We start from the raw sequence: 20,789 nt of genomic DNA, 5'->3' as shown, positions 1-20,789 counted from the left end.
GATCTATGGGCCTCCATTTGTAGTAAGAGGCTAGATAAACCGAAAGTGAAATGGGGCCTCTTAGACTCTAAAAAAAATGTGGAATTGTCAGAAAGCAATACAAATTTAGTTGCGGAGCAAGAAAGAATATTTTCAATAATATTGAAATGATGTCTCTCGTATATGTTCGAATTGATAAAGTATGTAAGCGTTTAACTGATAGGAATGTATTCGATTATCTACCAATATTATATCAAACAATCCTATCACACAATATTTGCTCAATATATTTTGAATTTTACTACATTAGTCCGATGATTTACCTAACTAGTTTTATCCTCAACTAATAATAATAATAATAATAATCAAATGATACATTAGTCTTTTTTGGAAATAAAATTACTTGAAGATGCACCTAGCTACTAACATATTTCCAAGTTTTATCAATGTTTTTATTTTATATTTCAAATGAAGTATGTATCTTGTGAGACAGTCTCACAAATCTTTATCTGTTAGATGGGTCAACTCTACCGATATTCATAATAAAAAACAATAATTTTTTATGAATGATACAAATAAGAGATTTATCTTACAAAATACGACTCGTAAGATGATCTTATACAAATTTTTGTGTTCCAAATGCGTTGTAAAGTTGACAGAGGCCATTTAATTATAATATAATATCCGGACAGAATCCATATGATTTCAAATCATTTGAGCGGCTCCGCAAATCGTGTTAGGTCACGTGGTGGTTAAACCAATGAGATATTATTATTACATGGTAGGGGCACAGTCCATTATGATCTGTGATTCGCCACTACCAATCGAACTGTACGTAGAACAATGACGTCCACAATATTCGTAATCAAAATCAAAGTACGAGATTCACTCGAAAACACATAAACAAACCCTTGATTGCTTTCATTATTGGTTAAGGTAGGAACCCTGCCGAGAAATGCTTCGCTTTGGTTACCTATTTCATATTTTTAAATATTGATGGATTCTAGTCTACCTATGGACCTACACAGCTAGTTTCAAGTTCCAAAGAAATCAAATTGATTATGAAACCATTGATATTATTAGTACATATATATTCGTAATGGTTAAGAAAAATTAGCAAACCAAAATCTGAATGATCAAAATTGGGTTTACTAAAGATATGTAATACATTATCTACTATTATAAAACAAATTTTGAAAAAACGTATCTTGAATTGGGAAGACAATAAAAAAGATTGTATTTAAACCACCAAGATATGATATGAAGATTTTGTTTGTATAATCGGAAGATACTTTAAAACTTCAAGAAACAGCAGTTGACTTTCCTCGTGCATTATATAAACTCTTCACCCGTCATCGCCTATCTTCTCAAAACTAAAACTCCCGACAATAGAAACACTGCTGCACATTCACGTACGCAAGGAAGCATGATCTGTCTCTATGCAGAAACCCCCATTTCAACACTTGCATTGATCCTCTACACTTGCATGTACGTCCCATTTCTCCACATCGCACAGGCTTTTTCAAGATTGCTATCCTTCATTTTGCATCCACACCAATACCCGGAGAGCACCAGTTTCCAGTGCGAGCTGGATCTTCCGGTTTCGAGAATTCGCGATTTGGTGGTCTTGCGCGATGAGGACGGAGGAGGTGAAGATACATGCTCGATTTGTTTGATGGATTTCGAGGGCGAAGATTTGGTGAACAGATTGCCAAATTGTGGGCACTTGTTTCACGTGGAATGCATTGAGGAATGGATGGATAGATGCAAATTTACATGTCCAATTTGCAGGGCTAACTTGATGTTGCATCTTCATCCTAAGACATGCATAACATGGCCACCATGCTCATAGTTTCCAGCGTCTGCATGTTGCTATTATTAATTTGGTCCAACTTGAGTGAATTCACATTTTCTGAGTTTCGAACTCATGAAAAGTTTGATTTGCCCTCGCATGTCATTTATGGAAACAAATTAGTGCAAACAATCATTTCAGTAATATCAAAAATTTGAAGTTACAAGAGCGATGAGTTGAACCTGAGATAAATATTGGAATCAAATTATAATTATTCAGCTTGCTGACACCTCTAGGCTTTAGACACAATGGTAGAGATCAAAATTAACATACAACATCAAATATTAACGGACAGAAATATCTAACGAATATTGATTGATCGCAAACTGTCTGAGTGTCTCTACGCACGGCTGATAATCTACAGCAGGCAGCATCTCCATAATTGACGATTATCGAGCCACCTTGGAGCCTTCTGGAGCCAAAATAACGTTCAAAATCTTCTTGGGAACATAGATTCTCTTTTTGATCGTTTTCCCAGACAGAAACTTGGACAGTTTTGAATCCAATGAAGCAAGTTTAAAGGCATCTTCTTCTTTGCAAGTTTCTTCAACCTCTATGGTTCCTCTGGTCTTACCATTTATCTGTACAGGTAGCACCACAGTCGACTCCTTCAAGAAAGCAGCATTCACCTGCCATTATTACGAAGTGTTGATCACGGATATGAAGATACAGTTATGTCATCGCTACTTTAACAGCATAAATATTCCTAACTTTATTAATTTAATGCAAAACAGGTCAAGCACTCAAGCCAAGCGATAAACTGATACTTTAATCACCTCAGCAAATTAACTTATTTGATGGAATGAACTTTCAAATTCGCGAACAAGAAAAATAGGTAGAAAGTAGTTGCAAGAAAGAGAGCACTATCAATCTGGTAAAGTGGCTCCGTGATGAACCTCTAGCAAGATTCAAACGGAAAACAAATTAACTCACAGCAACATGGAACTAAACGAATCAAAGCTTCTGGTTGGCCCGAGTCCAAATATTCAAAAGGAAAAATAATTGAAGCACGATGGGATGAAATCTTAGCTCGGGAACTTAGCACGTTGAAATCACTGCCATAAAGAAACCTGTCACCACAATTAATACCTTGGGGAAAGGCTTGTAAGCCAGTGAAGTTGAGTGTCCAAGACGGGACCACAGCTCCTCAGCAATGTGTGGTGCATAGGGTGAAAGCAACAAAACAAAATCTTCGACAATGGATCTTGGTAGTTTCTCCCACTAAAACAACAAAAACAAAACTGTGTAAAAATTCTTGACCAATTTACAGTGACCATCAATTTAGCTGTACTAGCTCAAAAGGATAATATTTGAGTAAAGTTGGACGCATTTTCAATCCCATATTTCCACCCACTAAAATCCATAAAGAAACCAAGGCCGGTTTCCTCATTTTTCTACGGAAAAACTTCAGTTCCTTTATGCACTCAATCCATAAGAGCCAAACTCACAGGTATAGATGACTTCCAATAAGAGAAATCAAAATAACTAAAATTAAATAAAACCAAGATTGAGAACAACATTTGTGTGTAGTGGGGGTCGAGGGAGACCTTATATGCCGCATTTGTGAATTCCATCATAGCAGAAATTCCAGTATTGAACCGCGTTCCTTCAATTTCTTCAGTTACCTTTCGCAACAAAACACACACCGTTGGATTAAAATCATAAATAATTCACAACTCAAAAAAAAATTGATAATTCCGAAATGAAAATGCAAATTTCCACTAATAAATCAGAAATTTAATAATTAAACAAGATTGGTACTTTCAAGCTCATTTGAGGTCGGCAGTGCGTATGTTAAATTTTCATTATTCCTGAAAGTTAATCGCAGAATATATATCAACTTATCAAACACTTCTACCGCACATCTGTTTTTTTGGCGGCATCACAGAATACGAATTTAAGAGGTGAATATCGATAGAAAAAAGAAGCTAAATAATCTGGATTACCTTACTGATACATCTATGAAGAACACTAAGTTGTTCAACAGTAGGTTCCCCATCTAAATCAACTGTTCCATCTCTGAATTTACCATCGGGGGATGGAGAACCAACAATCAATCTCCACACTCTGGCCAGGAAACGGTGAACACCTTCGATACCACTAGTACTCCATGTTTTCGAGTCTCTGGAAGTACAAATACGAAAGGTTATAAGAGGGTCAGAAGTTAATATTTCGTTAAAAACAAGATATTACAAAGGAAAAAAAACACAAATACAAAAGATTATAAGGGGTCAGAAGTTAATATTTCGTTAAAAACAAGATATTACAAAGGAAAAAAAACACATACCTAAATGGACCCATGAACATTTCATATAATCGAAGAGAATCTGCACCATACTCAGAAACGACATCATCAGGATTAATGACATTTCCCCTACTTTTACTCATCTTGCAAGCACGGGCAATTAAGCGGATACCAGGATTGCCTTTAAGCACAAAAGAATCACCAGACTTTATTATCTGTATCGGAAAATATGAAAACTTCACCGAATGATGAATCCCATCCCGTCATTAAAACTTTAACAATGTACAAACTTCAATCTTGGAACACAATGAGATGAAATATAAGGAGATATCTGACAAATATGAAATCCCATGAGGGCATGCCTGGTCCTCAGTTATGCTTTCTTGACTGAATTTACCCATTGGGTCGACCAAGTCTGCAGACACCAAATTCCCATCAGGATCCTTAAATGCCAGATATTGCACCTGCAATTCAAGCCAATAAAATTTTGTATTGGAGAACAATTATGCATCATTCAGGATTTAGCAACCTAAACTCACTTCACCGAGTATTATTCCCTGGTTTATGACGCATTTAAAAGGTTCCTTTGTTGACACAACACCGATATCAAAGAGAACCTGTGGCAAAAGTACTCCACATTATGTCACAAAAACAATACCAAAAAAAAGAACCAAAACAATACTAAAAAAGAACCTAAAGTATCTTCAAAAAAAAATAACAAAGTAAATTTGACATACAATTCACAGAGAAACAAAACAACAAGTAACAAGAACCAGTACATATGAATAGAGCCTAATTTCAAACACAAACCTTGTGCCAAAATCTAGCATAAAGCAAATGAAGAACGGCATGCTCAGCACCACCAACATACACATCAACAGGGCTCCAATACCTGCATGTGAATAGATTCTATGACTTGCACAATTGATCCTAGCATCAAATGCAAAAAAAGCTACCCAATGTAAATCTTCGAAGAAGAATAATACAAGAGGTTAAATTTACTTTTCTTTTTCCTTGTCAACCAATGCCAGAGAATTAGAAGGATCCATAAATCTCAGATAGTACCTGGACATCAAAAAATAATAATAAAGATTCTGATAGGAACACAGAGCCAGACTCTCATATTAAGAACTGAATGACAAAAGATTAATAGCAGAATAACACAGTAAAGATACAACTTGATTAGAAAATCAAATTTTTTACAAGATAACGATCAACCCTCTCAAGGATAATGGCCCCTGGAGCAAGAAAAATATCCCAGAGTATAATTGTCCTCTTGCCCAAGCAAGCTACTCTCACTCGGAAGGACCATCCTAGTGTAAACTTTTAATAAAAGAGGCTTTAGACTTTTTGTATTTTGCACTTAATTGTCTTTCCCGACCCTCTAGAATGCAGCAAACTGTCCATGACAGATTCATTGATTATTGGTAGTACTTTTTACATCGTTTAAAAAAGGACCCAGAGAGAGATACCAGCAAGAGCCCGCCCACTGCGGCATTGTATTTGTTTCTCGTCGAGCAGGCCTGCCAGAGGTAGAATCAATTGTTTTTACCTGACAAAGGTTACATCCAGGCACAGGCAATTACTTCATAATGAAAAAACGAAGGGGAAAGGAAGTTACAGAGCATGGTGACGGAATTTTTGTTTAAATAGTAGGAGTTGACTGAAATAAGAAAACTCAAATTCATAGGTAGTCATGTTGCAAGTGATCTTAATCACAAAACAAAATTAGTAACCAAATAGTGAGCATATGAATTGTTCTGCCCACAAACTTGATTAGCACAAAGTCATAGAAAAATATAGCATACCCAAGAGAGAGCCTTTGTGAGTGGTGGTTCCCCTGTTCCAGTAGGAGTAAAATCATCCAACTCGGGAAGGGTAAGAGGTAGCTCAGCTTCGGATATAGGTTTGACTTCACCTGTATCGTCTGGAAAAATGACTGGGATAGGCTCTCCCCAATAACGTTGCCTGGCAAAAAGCCAGTCCCTTAACTTATAGTTAACCTAAAGGCACATAAATTTGTTAAAAGCGTGGATTTTGTTTACTGGACAAAAAGAAATGAATTATATAAACTACGAAAAAGGAGACATCACCAAACAAGAGTCCTACAATATAAAGAAAACAGACTAACCTTTTTCATCCCATTTCCAGTAATTTCAAGCCACTCAATGACTCTAGAAGCAGCATCTTTGCTATTTAGACCATTAATGTTGAGCCCTGATCTTGAACTCGATGAATTTACGATAGTACCTTCACCAGTGTAAGCGTTGTTCAAGTAACTGAAACTGCAGTTACCCGGTGTCACTACCTCATATATTGGAAGCTTGTACTTCAAAGAAAACTCTCGGTCACGTGCATCATGCGCAGGTACAGCCATTATTGCTCCTGTCCCATAGCTGCTCCAAAGATTTGCATATCATCACAAAATTAATGAACTGGTTAATAAAGCACATGCACAGATCATGTGCCTGTAAAAAATTATATCTTTTCAGACAGTGTATTTTTTTTTTTGCAAAATTATTTGATAATTTCCTAAAGAATTATCTTAAACAATAACAAACTGAAATTAACTTATATAGTTTTGGTGGTAATTACAATACATGTTATCTTTTTTTAATAACGATACATATTATCTATGGACTCTATATGTATAGTAAATTTCAATAGAGGCAATTTCAAAAACACAGATTTAATTTACTAGAAAGACTTCTCCAACTCCTTGCTGCTTGATGACGAAAGCAGATTCTCATCGAGGATTGCAAAAAATTAAACAGTACATGTCACTTGAGCACTTAAGATTTCAGAGACCGTGTGGATATATTTGAAAACTTACAGAAATTAGGAAATCATCATCATACCTTCCCAAAACATAATCAGCAACCCAAATTGGAATAGCCTCATCATTAACTGGATTTATTGCATAGCAACCAGTGAAGACCCCGGTCTTTTCCTTTTGGAGCTCAGTCCTTTCGAGATCACTCTTTCTAGAAGCCATTTCGATGTATTCTTCTACCTGTTCTCAAGATTATTAGTTTTTTGAAATTCCAACATTGAACTAGCCTAGAAAATAAAAAATGAAAGGCTTACATCTTGGCTTTTGGCATTGGATACAATGGACGACAATAGCTCGTGTTCTGGTGCAAGGACTAAGTAGCTTCAATGTAAGACAAATGTAATTAGAAACATAGTAAGTCACAAAAGAAACTTTTGAAATGACGTGGATTAGAGGGTGGATTAGAGGATGTACGTCGCCCCAAAGATCGTGTCAGGCCTCGTTGTATAAACAGTGATTTTAAGATCTCTTTCCGGTCCATCATCGTCAAGGACATGAAATTGTAGCTCTGCTCCTTCTGATCTGCCAATCCAGTTCTTCTGCATTTCCTTAACACTTTCTGGCCAGTCAAGATCATCTAAATCTTCAAGAAGGCGATCAGCATATGCAGTAATCTTCAGCATCCATTGCCGCATTGGCTGCTTGGTAATAAACAAACTGTAAAATCATAAAATCATCCAACAAATGAAAATAAGAAAATAGCGAACGTTTAATGTAGAATGCTGCAAGAGAACACAGCATAATTATAGAATAAAATTGAAAATTGAAAAGAAAAAAAAAAACATACTTTTCTTATTACAGGGTGGCCCCCACGCTCACTTACACCATCCACCACTTCTTCATTTGCCAGTACAGTGCCAAGTGCAGGGCACCAGTTGACAGGAACTTCAGCCTACACAACATGTTTAACATAAGAACCACATATCTTGCACGAGATGATCTCAAAATATGTGACAAGGTTGATACCTGATATGCCAATCCTCTCTTCAAAAGCTGCAAAAATATCCACTGTGTCCATTTATAATACTCAGGCTCTGTGGTGCAAATTTCTCGATCCCAGTCATATGAGAAGCCTAACAATTTGAGCTGGAAATAAAGACAAGTGTCAGTAATGAAATATTTACTCCTCTAGTCTTGTCGCTATACCTATTTTTTTAATATGAAAATGTTGATTTCAAATCATTCGAAGTCTGAATATAAAATCAGTTTTACATGAGAGCTGCAACCGGCATGGAGTATATGGATTGTATCACTGCTCTCTAGGTCAGTCAATACCATAAAGAATCTCAGAAATTACTGCATTACCACTTGAATCGACAAAAAAAACACTACAAGACAAGATATTCCAGTCTTTCTCCACTAGCTTAGCAAACAAGATAAACTGACATTAAGCAACATGAATCACTCACGTTTGCATGATTAGAAACACAGCACACATTAAAGGCCTCGGAGAATATGCACCACACCACACCAAGTTTCATAAATCATATATAATGGTAGTAACCTGGGAGCGGAATCGGTCAATATTTTTCATTGTCGTGAATTTTGGATGTGCCCCAGTCTGTCAAGAGTGCATTTAAAATATTAAAAAGGAAAGGATATAATTTAATAGCAGAGAACTGACTAAGAAAGTATGTTCAGGATGAAAAAAATACCTCTATGGCATATTGCTCAGCAGGGTAAACCAAATGCATCCCAACCCATTGGATGCAACACATTGAAACCCTGCATCCGTTTAAGTCTTGCAAGGATATCAGTAGCGGTGTATCCAAGAGGGTGGCCAACATGTAAACCAGCCCCACTGAAAAAATGGTGAAATTTTAAATGAAAGCACCAAATATGTGAGCAAGATGAGGATGAAAAGAAACTGTCCTTGAAGCATTTATAGAGTAACAATATTAATGGTGTAACTTCGTTAGCAACCTGTCTTATGTTATAATGGCGATGAAGTTAAAAACGTCACCGAGAACTTTAATAAATAATCCATGGGATTGTTCGATTGGGCAGGTATATTGGAAGTGAACCGAAGGGATGTTGACAGGAAAAAATCTCCTTAAAAAGTCGCTTGTTCTTCCACTTTATTTGCCAAATTTATAATTTCAAATTCTCTGATTGCTTTCCCTTTCCTTTCGAATTCTCCAGTCACTTCTCTTTCGCTCAATGAACCCCAAGTGTCATTAATTAACAAGCCTTCATACCCAAGAAACTCTTCATGATTTGTAAATTTACCCATTTCCACGCTTGAAGAAGAGAAGAAAATAATAATATGAAACATAACAAAAGAAACTAGGAAACAAATAAAGCTCGTGAAATTTCCGAAACTACACAAAACAGAAAATCCCACAAAGTGAAAGACATTGACCTCGGATAAGGGAACATGTCGAGTACATAAAATTTAGGCTTGGAGGTATCAATCTCATCAGGCGTCCGAAAAGTCTTGTTCTCCTCCCAGTATCGCTGCCAGTTAGCCTCTATTTCTTGAAAAGGGTATGCTCTTCTCGATTCATTCTCTTTCTCGGTATTAGTTTCCTCAACTTCTTCTTGTACTAGCCCATTAATACTTGTACCATTACCAACGCAATGGGATGTTCGGAGTCTGCAAGATGCTATACAATAACGGCGGTACTGCAGATGTAATTGTCTGCGGCGTAGGTGAGAATCCAAAGGTGGCGGTGCCAAGAACTGAATCCACGGAGACGGCTGTATCTGTATGAGCATTTGTCGAGGTCTCCAGGGAGCTGTGAGAAATGAGGATTGGGAGTGTGCGGTTCAAGAAGAAGAAGAAGAAAAACGGATATTTATAGAGTTTAGCTGGGCCGTAAATTGATTGGGCCAGTTTAATCGGGCCTCATTGGACCCCCATACTTTATTAAATCTAAGCAGGCCATCAAAAATGTCGGGGTCCGGATAAACCAGTACACCATCTGCCAGCCACATAGCGAACTCAGCACCCTACTGCCCCGAAGAGTCAGGCCAGCTTCACTTGGATGTTCTATCGGACTTGTTATAATGTAACGTGATCCAGGAGTATGGGCCCAAATTCAATGTAATAATAATAGTACTATGATGTAATTATATTCATTTTCTTTTATAATTAAAAACAAGAAATTATAGTTTAAGGAACTGCCAATTTTTTATAATCATAAAATTTTGTGAATAAAAGAATTATATATAATTCATACTTAAATTTTGGATCTTTTAAAAATTAAATGGAAGAAATTTTCTCCATTGAAATTAAATTAGGGACATTGATGGATGGCCCATATTTTCTAATTATTAAAGGTCATTTCATTAGATAGTGTTTGCAACTGTTTCTAAAAAATAATCATGGACTTTTTAATTACAAATTGGTAAAACTTTATAAATAAAAAATTCATAATCATTTTTTTAAAATATTAACCATCGAAAATTTATCAATAACCAGTTACACTTGCACATTACCGGAACAAGACAAAATAATAGCCGTGTCCAAGCCAAACACTAATAGATAATAGCCACGGGCATACAATTTTATATACCACAAAAATTACATTCACTAAATACAAAGGTTCTTTGTTTACCATACTTGCAATATATAAATTCGTCTCCGACCTGTAGCAATTCTCAGAGAAACGTAGACGACATGTCCATCGGAAAGGGATTGCCCAAAACATTGTCCATGTAAAAGTGTGGATTACGACGAACAGCATGTCTTCGGAGGGTTTCCAGTGTCGCTTCCTTTGGTTAATAAACCAGTTGTTTATCTGCTTTTGATCCAGGCCGGTCGATTCAGTAAGCGCCAGCTTCTGGGCTTCCTGGTAGCACACAGAACAAGAATGTTGCTATATGATTTAAAATGGTCGTGATTATCAAACTTTTCGAATTTTTTTAGAGATCAGGGTATTGACCAACATGATTACAGAATATAGATACATACTGATGGATATGGCCATTTGTAATGCTTGCTCCACCAGTCGAGTAACTGTTGCCGGGCTTCTTTAGGCAGCTTTCCTTTCTTTCTTTTCTTCATGAATTCTTGCTTCAGGCTCCCCAAGTATCCACTGTATTTCCGCAACAATTGACCTTTCAGTTCATGATCTTCTGCTTGAGGGTCAATTGTGCTGGTGTTCACATCCACGTCTTCCTCTGACGAACCATTTCTATCCATTGCTTCCCCACAAGCTGCAGAGAATTACCGAGTCAAAGTAACAATCAATAACCTGCTGATCACTTGAATTTCAAGTATTCAGAACCATCACGATTTTTTTCTCAATTCTTGACCCCATCAAATCATAGATATATCGGGACAAATTTCAGCATATATGATCTTTGGAAACCTTATATTGAAATCAAAGTAAAATGTTTTCAAGAAATTAAAATCCAAAGATAGCCAGAAGCTCTTGATTATATACACCAGTCAATAGTTGAAGTGTTATTTCTCAGGTATATCTTTCAAGGCTACACATGTTCTTAACAATATAAATATAAAGTTGTCCTTCGATGAGCAGTCAAGTAGAAACAATAAAATCGTTAACATTGTCAAATTAATATAGACAGCATACGCAGCAGGCTTGTGCCTGAAAAAATGTTTCCTGCTGTATCCAATTAATGAAGACCATGATAAATACATTATCTCCCACTCGTATGCAGATATATCCTCTTTCTTCCAGCTATGTGAACTAGCAAATGTACTTCGGGTCAAGAATGCAAGCCCGTGCCAGGATAAAAAGGCTTCGGTTCAAGAAAATTACAACTGTACACAATTCTCCCATGAATTTCTAAGGTTCGCACAAAAGGATAGTTTAAATGCAGACGATCCAATCTTTCATCAGCTAGCAGATTTTAGCAGGTCGATAGAGGACCGTCATAAATTTGCACCCTCAAAAAAAAAACATAGATCAACTTTTAATTTATCAGCAAATACAAGTACATGTCCCTTGCCGTCAGTTATAGAAAGAAATGCAGATATCGGATTTATGAAAAAACATTTTCCCTAGAATATTAGATATTTGATTATTTAAATCTATTAAATACCAAACTGTCAACAAGATGGATCCGTGAAAATGTATTCGTATAATTGGTTTTTCCAATGATATAATCCAAACAAGCTTATATGCTTGGGAATACAAAAGGAAAATACTCCTGGTATAGTAAATTGATGTCTTCATATGTCGGTCTATAATTAATAAATGGCGAAAGAAAAACAGCGATTAAATCACGGATCATGGAACCGTTACATGAAGGAAACAAAACAATCTAGGTATAGTAAATTGAAGTCTTCATTTCCTAGGAATCATGCACGTCATGCAGGCATTTATTGTATATAATATAAAACACAAAATGAAGCAGTAATCCCCCATATATTAACAGTAAAATCTATCAAAGAATAAATGCAATTCTTACAAGTATCGATAAAACTAAAAGATAAAAAGGGACGAGAGGGGAGAGAGAGGGCGAGATAAGGGTTTGATTTATCACCAGAATCCATAGGAGATAGAGAGAGAGATTTGAACTGGCACTCAAATCTTGAGAGTAAAAGCATAGCTTCCTTGAAGGGTTTCGACAGTTCTTGCTCATATTTCGCCAGCATTTCACAGTAAGCCTCCATGAATTGGTCGAGCGCGGGATCTTCGCCGACGCAGCTTGTGCCTTGTTGCCCCATCGCAGCGGCAGATGCGCAGGCTTCTTCTAGTCTCGCCACCACTTCATCAGTACCAGTAAAACACTACAGTTTTTCAATCCTGTCATTTTCGTCACTCTCTTACAAAGGGTTCTGGTTACACTTTATCTCGATTCTGATGATTAAACACCAACAGAAAACCCATTTAGTAAAATCTCACAGCTGTTCTGATACTCGGGTTTTTTTTTTTCTGAATTGAGGAAGAAGCTTGGTACAAAATGAGGTTTTAAATTTAAAGATTCTGTACCAGTTCAAATCCATGTAAAATATAAGAACAATTATCTATACCTTTTGACAGTCAATATAGGCGGCCAAGAGGCGGTGGTAGTAAGGATGCGCCATGATCTTCGCCTTCACGTAGCCGCTGCCAGCATCATTATTATTCTCCGTTAAATAATACGCAGTACTTGTACTTATGTTCCTGTTGTTATGATGTTCCTCAAGCATCATGGAACTAACATCGACAGTTAAACTGCCGTGTCGATTAATTAAACCTTGATGATTAGCGGGAGGAAGAAATATGTTATTGTTGATGTCTACCGTTGGAGGCATAATTAACATAGGACCAAGCTCATGGCTATTTTCTCCAAAAGCCACCAAACTACTGGAGCCGCCGCCGCCACCTTCCATCATTCTTTTTAACTCTACTCCTGCACGAAACCCTTGACGACGATTGTATTTAGGTCGTCACTCGTTCCTGTTCCACACACGAATAAGCCATCATCTTTTATCTCTCTTTGAACGTACTCACGCAATTTCCTCCCGATTTTTATGCTACAATTTTCAGCCTTTTATAGAAAATCCCAAACAGTGTTAGTTGTAGTGAGTGCAGTAGAGTTAGTAGTTATCAGTCGATGAAGGGTTCAAAATCTTTCGCTCTCGGATATGGGTCTGAGAAAGTAGCCTGCCCAGGTTATCTTTATCCTTTGGAAATGGGTTTTTAGTGTGTATGTTTCCGGTTCTTTAATTTACACACACAAGCATTAAATCGCCTTCTGCTGCCTCTGCACAGACACAAACAAAATGAGTTAAAAGAAAGGAACTCCCTGATGAATGGAGAGAGAAAGGAGAGAGATTCGCAGATCGTGCACGCTGTGTTTGCAGGAGATAAAGAGACACCAGTGTATGTGTTCATCAAAGGGGCAAGATTGGGTGTATTATTTTAGAGGGTTATCGAGCAAAGCTTTTACCTTCCCAATGAAACCTCTCTCCCTCTTTTTCTTGCACTGACATTGGCAAAGTAGAGAGCGAAACAAAGCTTTGTTAGGGCATTCACAGCCGTGAGTATTATGCAGGTCATATCATCCAAATATCTTTTTCATTTAAATATTCATCATTGCACACCATTGATTTGTATGCCACAACAATATCCGGTTACAAATTTATAATCAGATATTGAAATTTTTTTTTTAATTTTTTGAAACAAGCGTAATTGAGACGCGCTTGTTTTTTGGGTGGAGTTTTTTTTTTTTTGGCGAGATAGCTCGAGCTTCTTTTTTTTGGTCGAGATTTTTTTTTTGGGTCGGGCTGGGTCGAGGTGAAGAGCTCGACACAAGCCAAGGTGAAGAGCTTGACCTCGACCCAAATAGCTTCTTTTTATTTATTTTTTTCACTTTTTTATTATTTATTTAATTATATTTAATTATTATGTGAAATATTAATGGACAATTGAATGGAATATACGTAACGTTTTTTTCTCTGATCAATTAAGAACGTTGGATTTTGAATGTTGGGTAATATTCAAAATTTAGTCTATAAATACATAAATTTTTAAAAATTAAAATTCATATTTTCAACATCCTACGTACATATTTCTCTCACAAAAAAATATTACATACAAAAAAACTTTCTAATTTTATATTACAATAAAAATATAATACTAAATAATAGATAAAAGTAATTAAATTGGTGAAATGATTTTATTTAAATGAAAATAAAATATTAATTAAAGAGACAATTGGACCATAAATATTTGGTTGGTGTGATATTTGACCGTGAAATATGATATATTTGAATAGAAAAATATTTGATTGACGACGTGGATCAGAAGTATCACAAATATTTGTTGGAAATATTCCCTTTATCGTGGATGTTATGTTATGGGGGGGGGGGGTTAAAAAAGGGAGAGATGAAATATCAAATCGAGGTGTAATTCGAGTGTTTGTAGATGTTGTGACAGAGGATAAGAGGAAGTAGGATTAGGTTTCCCGGGACCAAGAAATCACAATTCCTGTGGTATTGAGCGGATATAAGCTCTTTTTCCACTCGCTTATCATCAATATTATTATTTTCAAAAGGTTTATAGATAGTTTTGAACTTTCTGTATGATAAATAAGTTTTTTGACCTAAACAGGAAGATAAATCAAAAGATATATATGAACAGGCCATCTGAGAGAAAGGGCAACAAACATTACTTCCATAACATACCTATATCTGTGAGAAATATGTTTCACACAATAATCGATCACACGAAACCTGTGAGTATATAGATTCAAGTCATCTCAAATCTTATCAACTCGTATGTGTCTCTAAGAGTCACGAATTATTATTACCACTACCACAAATCCAAATCTCAATTTAGATATTTTTTAGGGAAATTTTAATTTCATTGGATTGGATACACATTGGATTATAAATTTATAATGTAAGTACTTATTTAGCATGGATAAAAAGTCACGTGACTATTACTTTATATTTGCTCTGTTGATTTGTTACAGATGCAAAACATGTGTTGAATATTGTGTCTACCTTCCTTTCAGCCGAAACATCGAGCACTAAATAATTTACAAGATTAAGTAATAATATACAGAAGCTTCTGAAATCCTTAACAAGAGACATTGACAAATGGATCCTGCGCAACGCACTACATATATACTTTATATTAAAATTATATAATTATAATATTTTATTATGCTGCATTTGGACGAGGATTCTTGAGTTGAAATAAACAAAAATAAAGATCAAAGTACAAGAAAATTATAAGCCAAAGACAACCATAATAAGCTAATTATTCTAATAAAATGAAGATGCATGCGTTGATGTTACTGAAATCCACCGTAAAATAATCTTGGTGTAGCAATTTAGGGCCTGTTTGGTACGAAGGATTGAAGTAAGATTATAGTTTAATCACATGTTTGGATGGTTTTTGGGAGAGAGATATAACAATGGGCCCGTTACAAAACTCTGTAGATTGGGGACAATTCATCCCTTACAAGCCCAAGTTAATAATCTCAATTTGTACAATTTACATGACAAAACAAAAAAATTACTTTATTAACCTTTCGGGATTCCAACTTGAAGATAGAATTTTTTTTTTTTTTACAAATGTAGATTTAATTAAGGGCAAATTAGGTATTTCAGCAGATATTCAATATCTATATAATTATTTATCAAACACACCAAACATCATATAATTTATCACATTTTCGTAATCATTTACACCAAACACAATAAAAATTTTGGTATTTTAATTATCATTAATTTATCAATCCATCATTTATCCTATAAAGTTTTTTTCATACCATATAAGTTGTTCACAGATTAATTAATTATTATTATTTATAACATCTTATTTTTTAAAAATATATATTTATGGTATTTGGATAAAATACAATAAAAATAAGATGTTGATATTTTTAATATCAAAATATAGTTTTATTTACCATATGTATCAAAGACAACGTGATATAATGAATTTTTTAAGTTTTTTTTTGGACGTGGCGTTCAATTGACGTAAATGTATGTATCACATGTACATTGTCTCAACAACACTACCTATAAAAACATTGAAATATGTAATACTAAAAACTTAATTTTGAGTATTCGAGAAAAATAGAAGACGAAATCCCAATTTTTCCAATGTATTAAGCCCAGTTTTAATTCAATAGAGTTTATCGAATAACGTATTAAATTTGAGCTCGATTATATATATTTGATATATATAGGATAGTTTATGTTAACTCTAATGATTTAAAAAATATAAAATGTTTTGTGGATTTCGAATAATCACATAAAATTAAACTTGTGGAGAACTGAAAATTACAGGCTGTTAAAATCCATATGTTAGCTTTAACCTCTTTGAGTGGATATATGCACATGACAGTTTTTTTTTTTTTTTTTTTTTATATGAGTGAGTCTTTTATGAAACGGTCTCACAAATCTTTATCTGTGAGACGAGCAATCTTACTGATATTCACAATAAAAGTTATATTCTTAGCATAAAAAATAATTTTTTTAATGGATGACCCAAATAAGATATATGTCTCACAAAATACGACCCGAGAGACCGTCCCACACAAATTTTTATCTTTTTATACTTGATACTATCGACCATTAATGTATGAGATTATCCTCTTTCCAAAATCTGTACAATATTTTTATATTATAAACAATTCGAGTTGATATGTACTAGGAATTCAAAATCTAAATTCATCAAATTTCTTGAACAAAATGAAAAACACATGTACCATAAAAAAATGTGTGCTTGTAAAAAAAAAGTATATTTTCTTTTTCAGTCAGAGTTCAGTCAATAAATCGAATGCATGCATGTTCAATTCGATAAATTTGGACGGTTTTCATAAAATTTGATCAGCCAAACTTTAAGAATGATTTTCAAAGTTACACCTATTTGCGTAGTTATTACATAGGATATGATTTTAATTGCAACATTTCAAAATTTTTAGTACATTTTAACCAGTAGCTTTATATATTAATATATTATATAGAAAAATAAACAAATTTTTCTGTCACATTGGGAAGATGATGTTTTTTATTAAATAATAATAATTTTTAAAAAGGGAAAGAAGCAATAATTTTCTGTGAGAAATGATGAAAACACCGTACTCAAACTGATTGTTTGTGGGGCAGCCCATACGTCCCGTTTGTCCAATAACCATCCATTTAATTTTAGCCTTATTACGCCGAGTCGAGGAATCTCTTTTCGGCTTTTTCCTTCACTGTGTCAACAGCTAACTACATATGAACATTTCTATTTCCGCTGAAATATGATTGCAAATTAATTTAATACATATATTTTATCAAGTTTTTGTATTTTTTCATGTATATTTGTTTTCTTCGCAAACTTTTTTGTCAGTGTTATCAAATTTATGTCGTAGCATGTTATTTTTGTTTTTTTATTATAACTAGATTTATTTCGATAACTCTTTCATGGTAGTGTGGGCTGCAAATTATGCCTTCCCAGGTACAGAAATTTGACGTTTGGTTCCACGAGTTCAGGGGTCCCAGAGGATCAGGTAAAATGGTGGATTTGAAGGCGAGAAGTGCAAGAAAATCGGTTTCGTTGCTCGAGTATGTTGCTGGAACGAAGGCCAGAGAAGAATAACCAAAATAAGAAGCCAAGAAATAGGGGTATGGAGTTTGCCATGGTCATTGTTTCAAGTGAATAACTTAGGCAACCATTTATTTATACAATATTTTGTTACTTTTTCTCTGCAGAATTTGGCTGAGACAAGCTTGCCTCCCCTTCAGCACTAAAAATATTACAATATTTTAAATGTAATTTCATATTTCTTTTAAAAATACAAAAAAATTATATATTTCAAACGCATCCTAATGTTATTTGAATTTTTATGATTATCGTTGGCGTATACGTCAGAGATAGTCTTTTGAAAGAAAATTAAAATAGGAGGACTTCGTTGAAGTCTCGTCTCCTTTTGGAGTTTTGCTAGATTTATTTGGAGAAAAATTGGCTTGAAAAGGGTAGATTAAGTTGGTGACTGGTGATTGAGGGCATCGGTTATTTTCCATAACTATCAAAAATTATCATTTGAAAGCATCATTTCAACAAGTTTGACAACTTACCAACGGCATATTAAATTTTCTTTTAGAATGGTCTTGTCTCACATCTATATATGTGACGGGTCGATTTCATATATATTTGAAATGAAAAGTAATATTTTTGACATAAATCTAATATTATTTCATGTATCAGGTTAGATAAAAAAATATATACATCACCATATTGATCTTTTGTATAAGTTTTTGTGTTTTTGAAAGCGTGTAATTATATTTGTTGATTGATACACTATAGATTGAATGGCAAACTTTTGGAATTCTTTTATTGGGATGAAATGCGATCAGAAACGATAAACGGACGGGTAACATTTTGTAAACTTTTTGAAATTCTTTTTATCAATATCATGGACATTTTCGTAACTCCGAACATGATTTGATTTTATTTCTCTCATGAACTATGATCAAGTGCCTCTCAATCGTGGAAAGATTCTCTGTTTTATTGTTGTTTAGATTACAATTTATTTAATTTAATTTAAATATTATTCTTTATATTTTTATTATTCAACTTAATTTTGATGGTGCATTTGGGGAGATGAATTTGATCTATGGATTTATATTATTGTTTTATTCTTTACAATGCAACGATAGATCAAATCTTAAATTGATATATTACTTGCATACACATTATTTATACAAAGTAGAATGAATTTTAGATATTACCATAATTGAGTGAATTTGAAATAAAAATAATTAACATGAAATATTATATAAACATTTAAAATTAATTGTCTTTGTTTCTTTAAATTAACAAAATTAGATTTGAAACTCATAAAAGTGAAATTCATCGACCTTATATTTTTGTATTCTCATAGTTATCGTTATTGTTATGCCAAAGAAGAAAAACAAACCGTATTTTTTGACTGATCGTTTTCATGTATTGAGCAAATTGAGGTGACATTTTTTAAAAAAATTTAAAATCATTATTCAGCTGTTTACTTTTGAACCCAATTTTGGTGACCTCAGAAGACGTCATATGAAAAAATATTCAATATTATATATAATATTTCAAATTTATTATCCAAATTTTTTAATAAAAAAATGGAGGGAACTTGTTCACTTTGGACAGCTATATATAGCATTTTCCACAGTTTGAAACTCAAATCTTCACAGATTTGGTTGGCATAGTTGCCGTCGATCGTAAATTTGATATTTAATACAATATAATAATAATAATAATAATAACTTTAGGATTTGGAAGATGTATTTAGACAGATTTTGATTTGAAATCCATAACCCAAATCCGTTGTCCTCTATTTGGGAGGAGAAAGGATTTCAAAATTTCAAATCCACTCAATTGGTTTTATGAATTTAACTCATATTTATATTGTATTTAAATGGATTTAAAGTTAGAAATTTCAAATCCATTAATTTTGTTTGGACATATTCACTTAATAAAAATTTCAAATCTTAAATAGTTATTATTTTTTTTTTTGATATATTAAAATGAATTTCTAATCATCAACTTAAAATAGTTTGTTTGTTCCAAACTCAAAATTTGAAATATTTCCTGAAAACAAGGTATTTGAAATCCAACGGCACCCCCCAAATTAAGCAACCATGCGCATCCCCTGACGAAGAACCCTCATCTCCCCCAGCTTCCTCACGTTTTTTACTCTAAAATCTTAAGCGAATTTTGTCTGTTGAAAATATAGTTTTTTCCTAATTTAAAATTTTATGGTTACTAAAATAAATTTAAGTGCGGCGCCGCCATCTGAAAGGTTTGCAATGTCCTTCCAAACATATGATTTCATAAAGAGAGAATTTGATCCGCCTGCAAATTCAACTGCTAGCTCATTTAAGCCCAAACTTAGGTAATCATTCGATGGTTTATTTATATCACATCAATCAAATTATTAATTATTTATCGGGTAAATTTGAAAAAAATACATCTGTCTATATTTACTTTAAGATTCAGTACCTAGATGATTTTTTTTACAAATCAATACCTGACACACACTATAAATTAGTTTTAACTCTCAAAAAAATAAATTTACATTTTTGCCCTTTTATTATTTAAATAAAGATATAATTTACCCATCAAATTAATTGTGTGTTTTACATCTACCAAAGTATTAGTACCTATTATGGAGTTTCAGATACTTGATTGTGTTATTTGAATACTCCAAATGTGTAAAAAAATACTATATTTTTGAAAAATCACCTTAAATTCAATCATATTGGTTTTTCATTAAAAATTCATTATGATGAATTATTCATGTCATTTTATTTTTAAAAAATTATAGTTCTTCACTCATCATGAAATAAGATTAAGTACTTATTTTGACATATATAGTATCTATTTTGAAGTTTCAGATACTTGATTTGGCTTTTTAAATACTCCAAATGTGTAAGAAAATACCGGATCTTCGAACGATCACCATAAATTCAGTCATTGTTTGTCTTTTAA

The 20,789-nt window shown here is 33.9% G+C and overlaps 2 protein-coding genes across 2 annotated transcripts; both read right to left on the bottom strand.

The window, feature by feature from the left end:
- Positions 1 to 1,950: 1,950 nt before the first annotated feature.
- On the bottom strand, positions 1,951 to 9,694 carry LOC142555863 (leucine--tRNA ligase, chloroplastic/mitochondrial-like). Its single transcript, XM_075666989.1, is given in 21 exon segments — positions 1,951 to 2,460; positions 2,921 to 3,052; positions 3,379 to 3,456; positions 3,778 to 3,955; positions 4,119 to 4,291; positions 4,439 to 4,540; positions 4,616 to 4,693; positions 4,887 to 4,968; positions 5,079 to 5,141; positions 5,549 to 5,628; positions 5,885 to 6,079; positions 6,208 to 6,472; positions 6,935 to 7,089; positions 7,164 to 7,230; positions 7,324 to 7,547; positions 7,697 to 7,801; positions 7,876 to 7,995; positions 8,414 to 8,470; positions 8,565 to 8,588; positions 8,590 to 8,710; positions 9,272 to 9,694. Coding segments are annotated over 21 exon segments (2,895 nt in total). The 5' UTR covers positions 9,628 to 9,694; the 3' UTR covers positions 1,951 to 2,220.
- Positions 9,695 to 10,407: 713 nt separating this feature from the next.
- LOC142556699 (homeobox protein SBH1-like) lies at positions 10,408 to 13,803 on the bottom strand. The gene is given in 6 exon segments (XM_075668180.1): positions 10,408 to 10,580; positions 10,583 to 10,703; positions 10,826 to 11,070; positions 12,367 to 12,605; positions 12,855 to 13,572; positions 13,759 to 13,803. Coding segments are annotated over 5 exon segments (1,020 nt in total). The 5' UTR covers positions 13,202 to 13,572; positions 13,759 to 13,803; the 3' UTR covers positions 10,408 to 10,512.
- Between the last annotated feature and the right edge of the window lie 6,986 nt (positions 13,804 to 20,789).

Source organism: Primulina tabacum, chromosome 9 (genome assembly GCF_025594145.1).
Source record: "Primulina tabacum isolate GXHZ01 chromosome 9, ASM2559414v2, whole genome shotgun sequence".
Lineage (NCBI taxonomy): Eukaryota > Viridiplantae > Streptophyta > Magnoliopsida > Lamiales > Gesneriaceae > Primulina > Primulina tabacum.
Note: the sequence above shows the minus strand (reverse complement) of the source record. Positions and strands in the feature narration are given on the sequence as shown.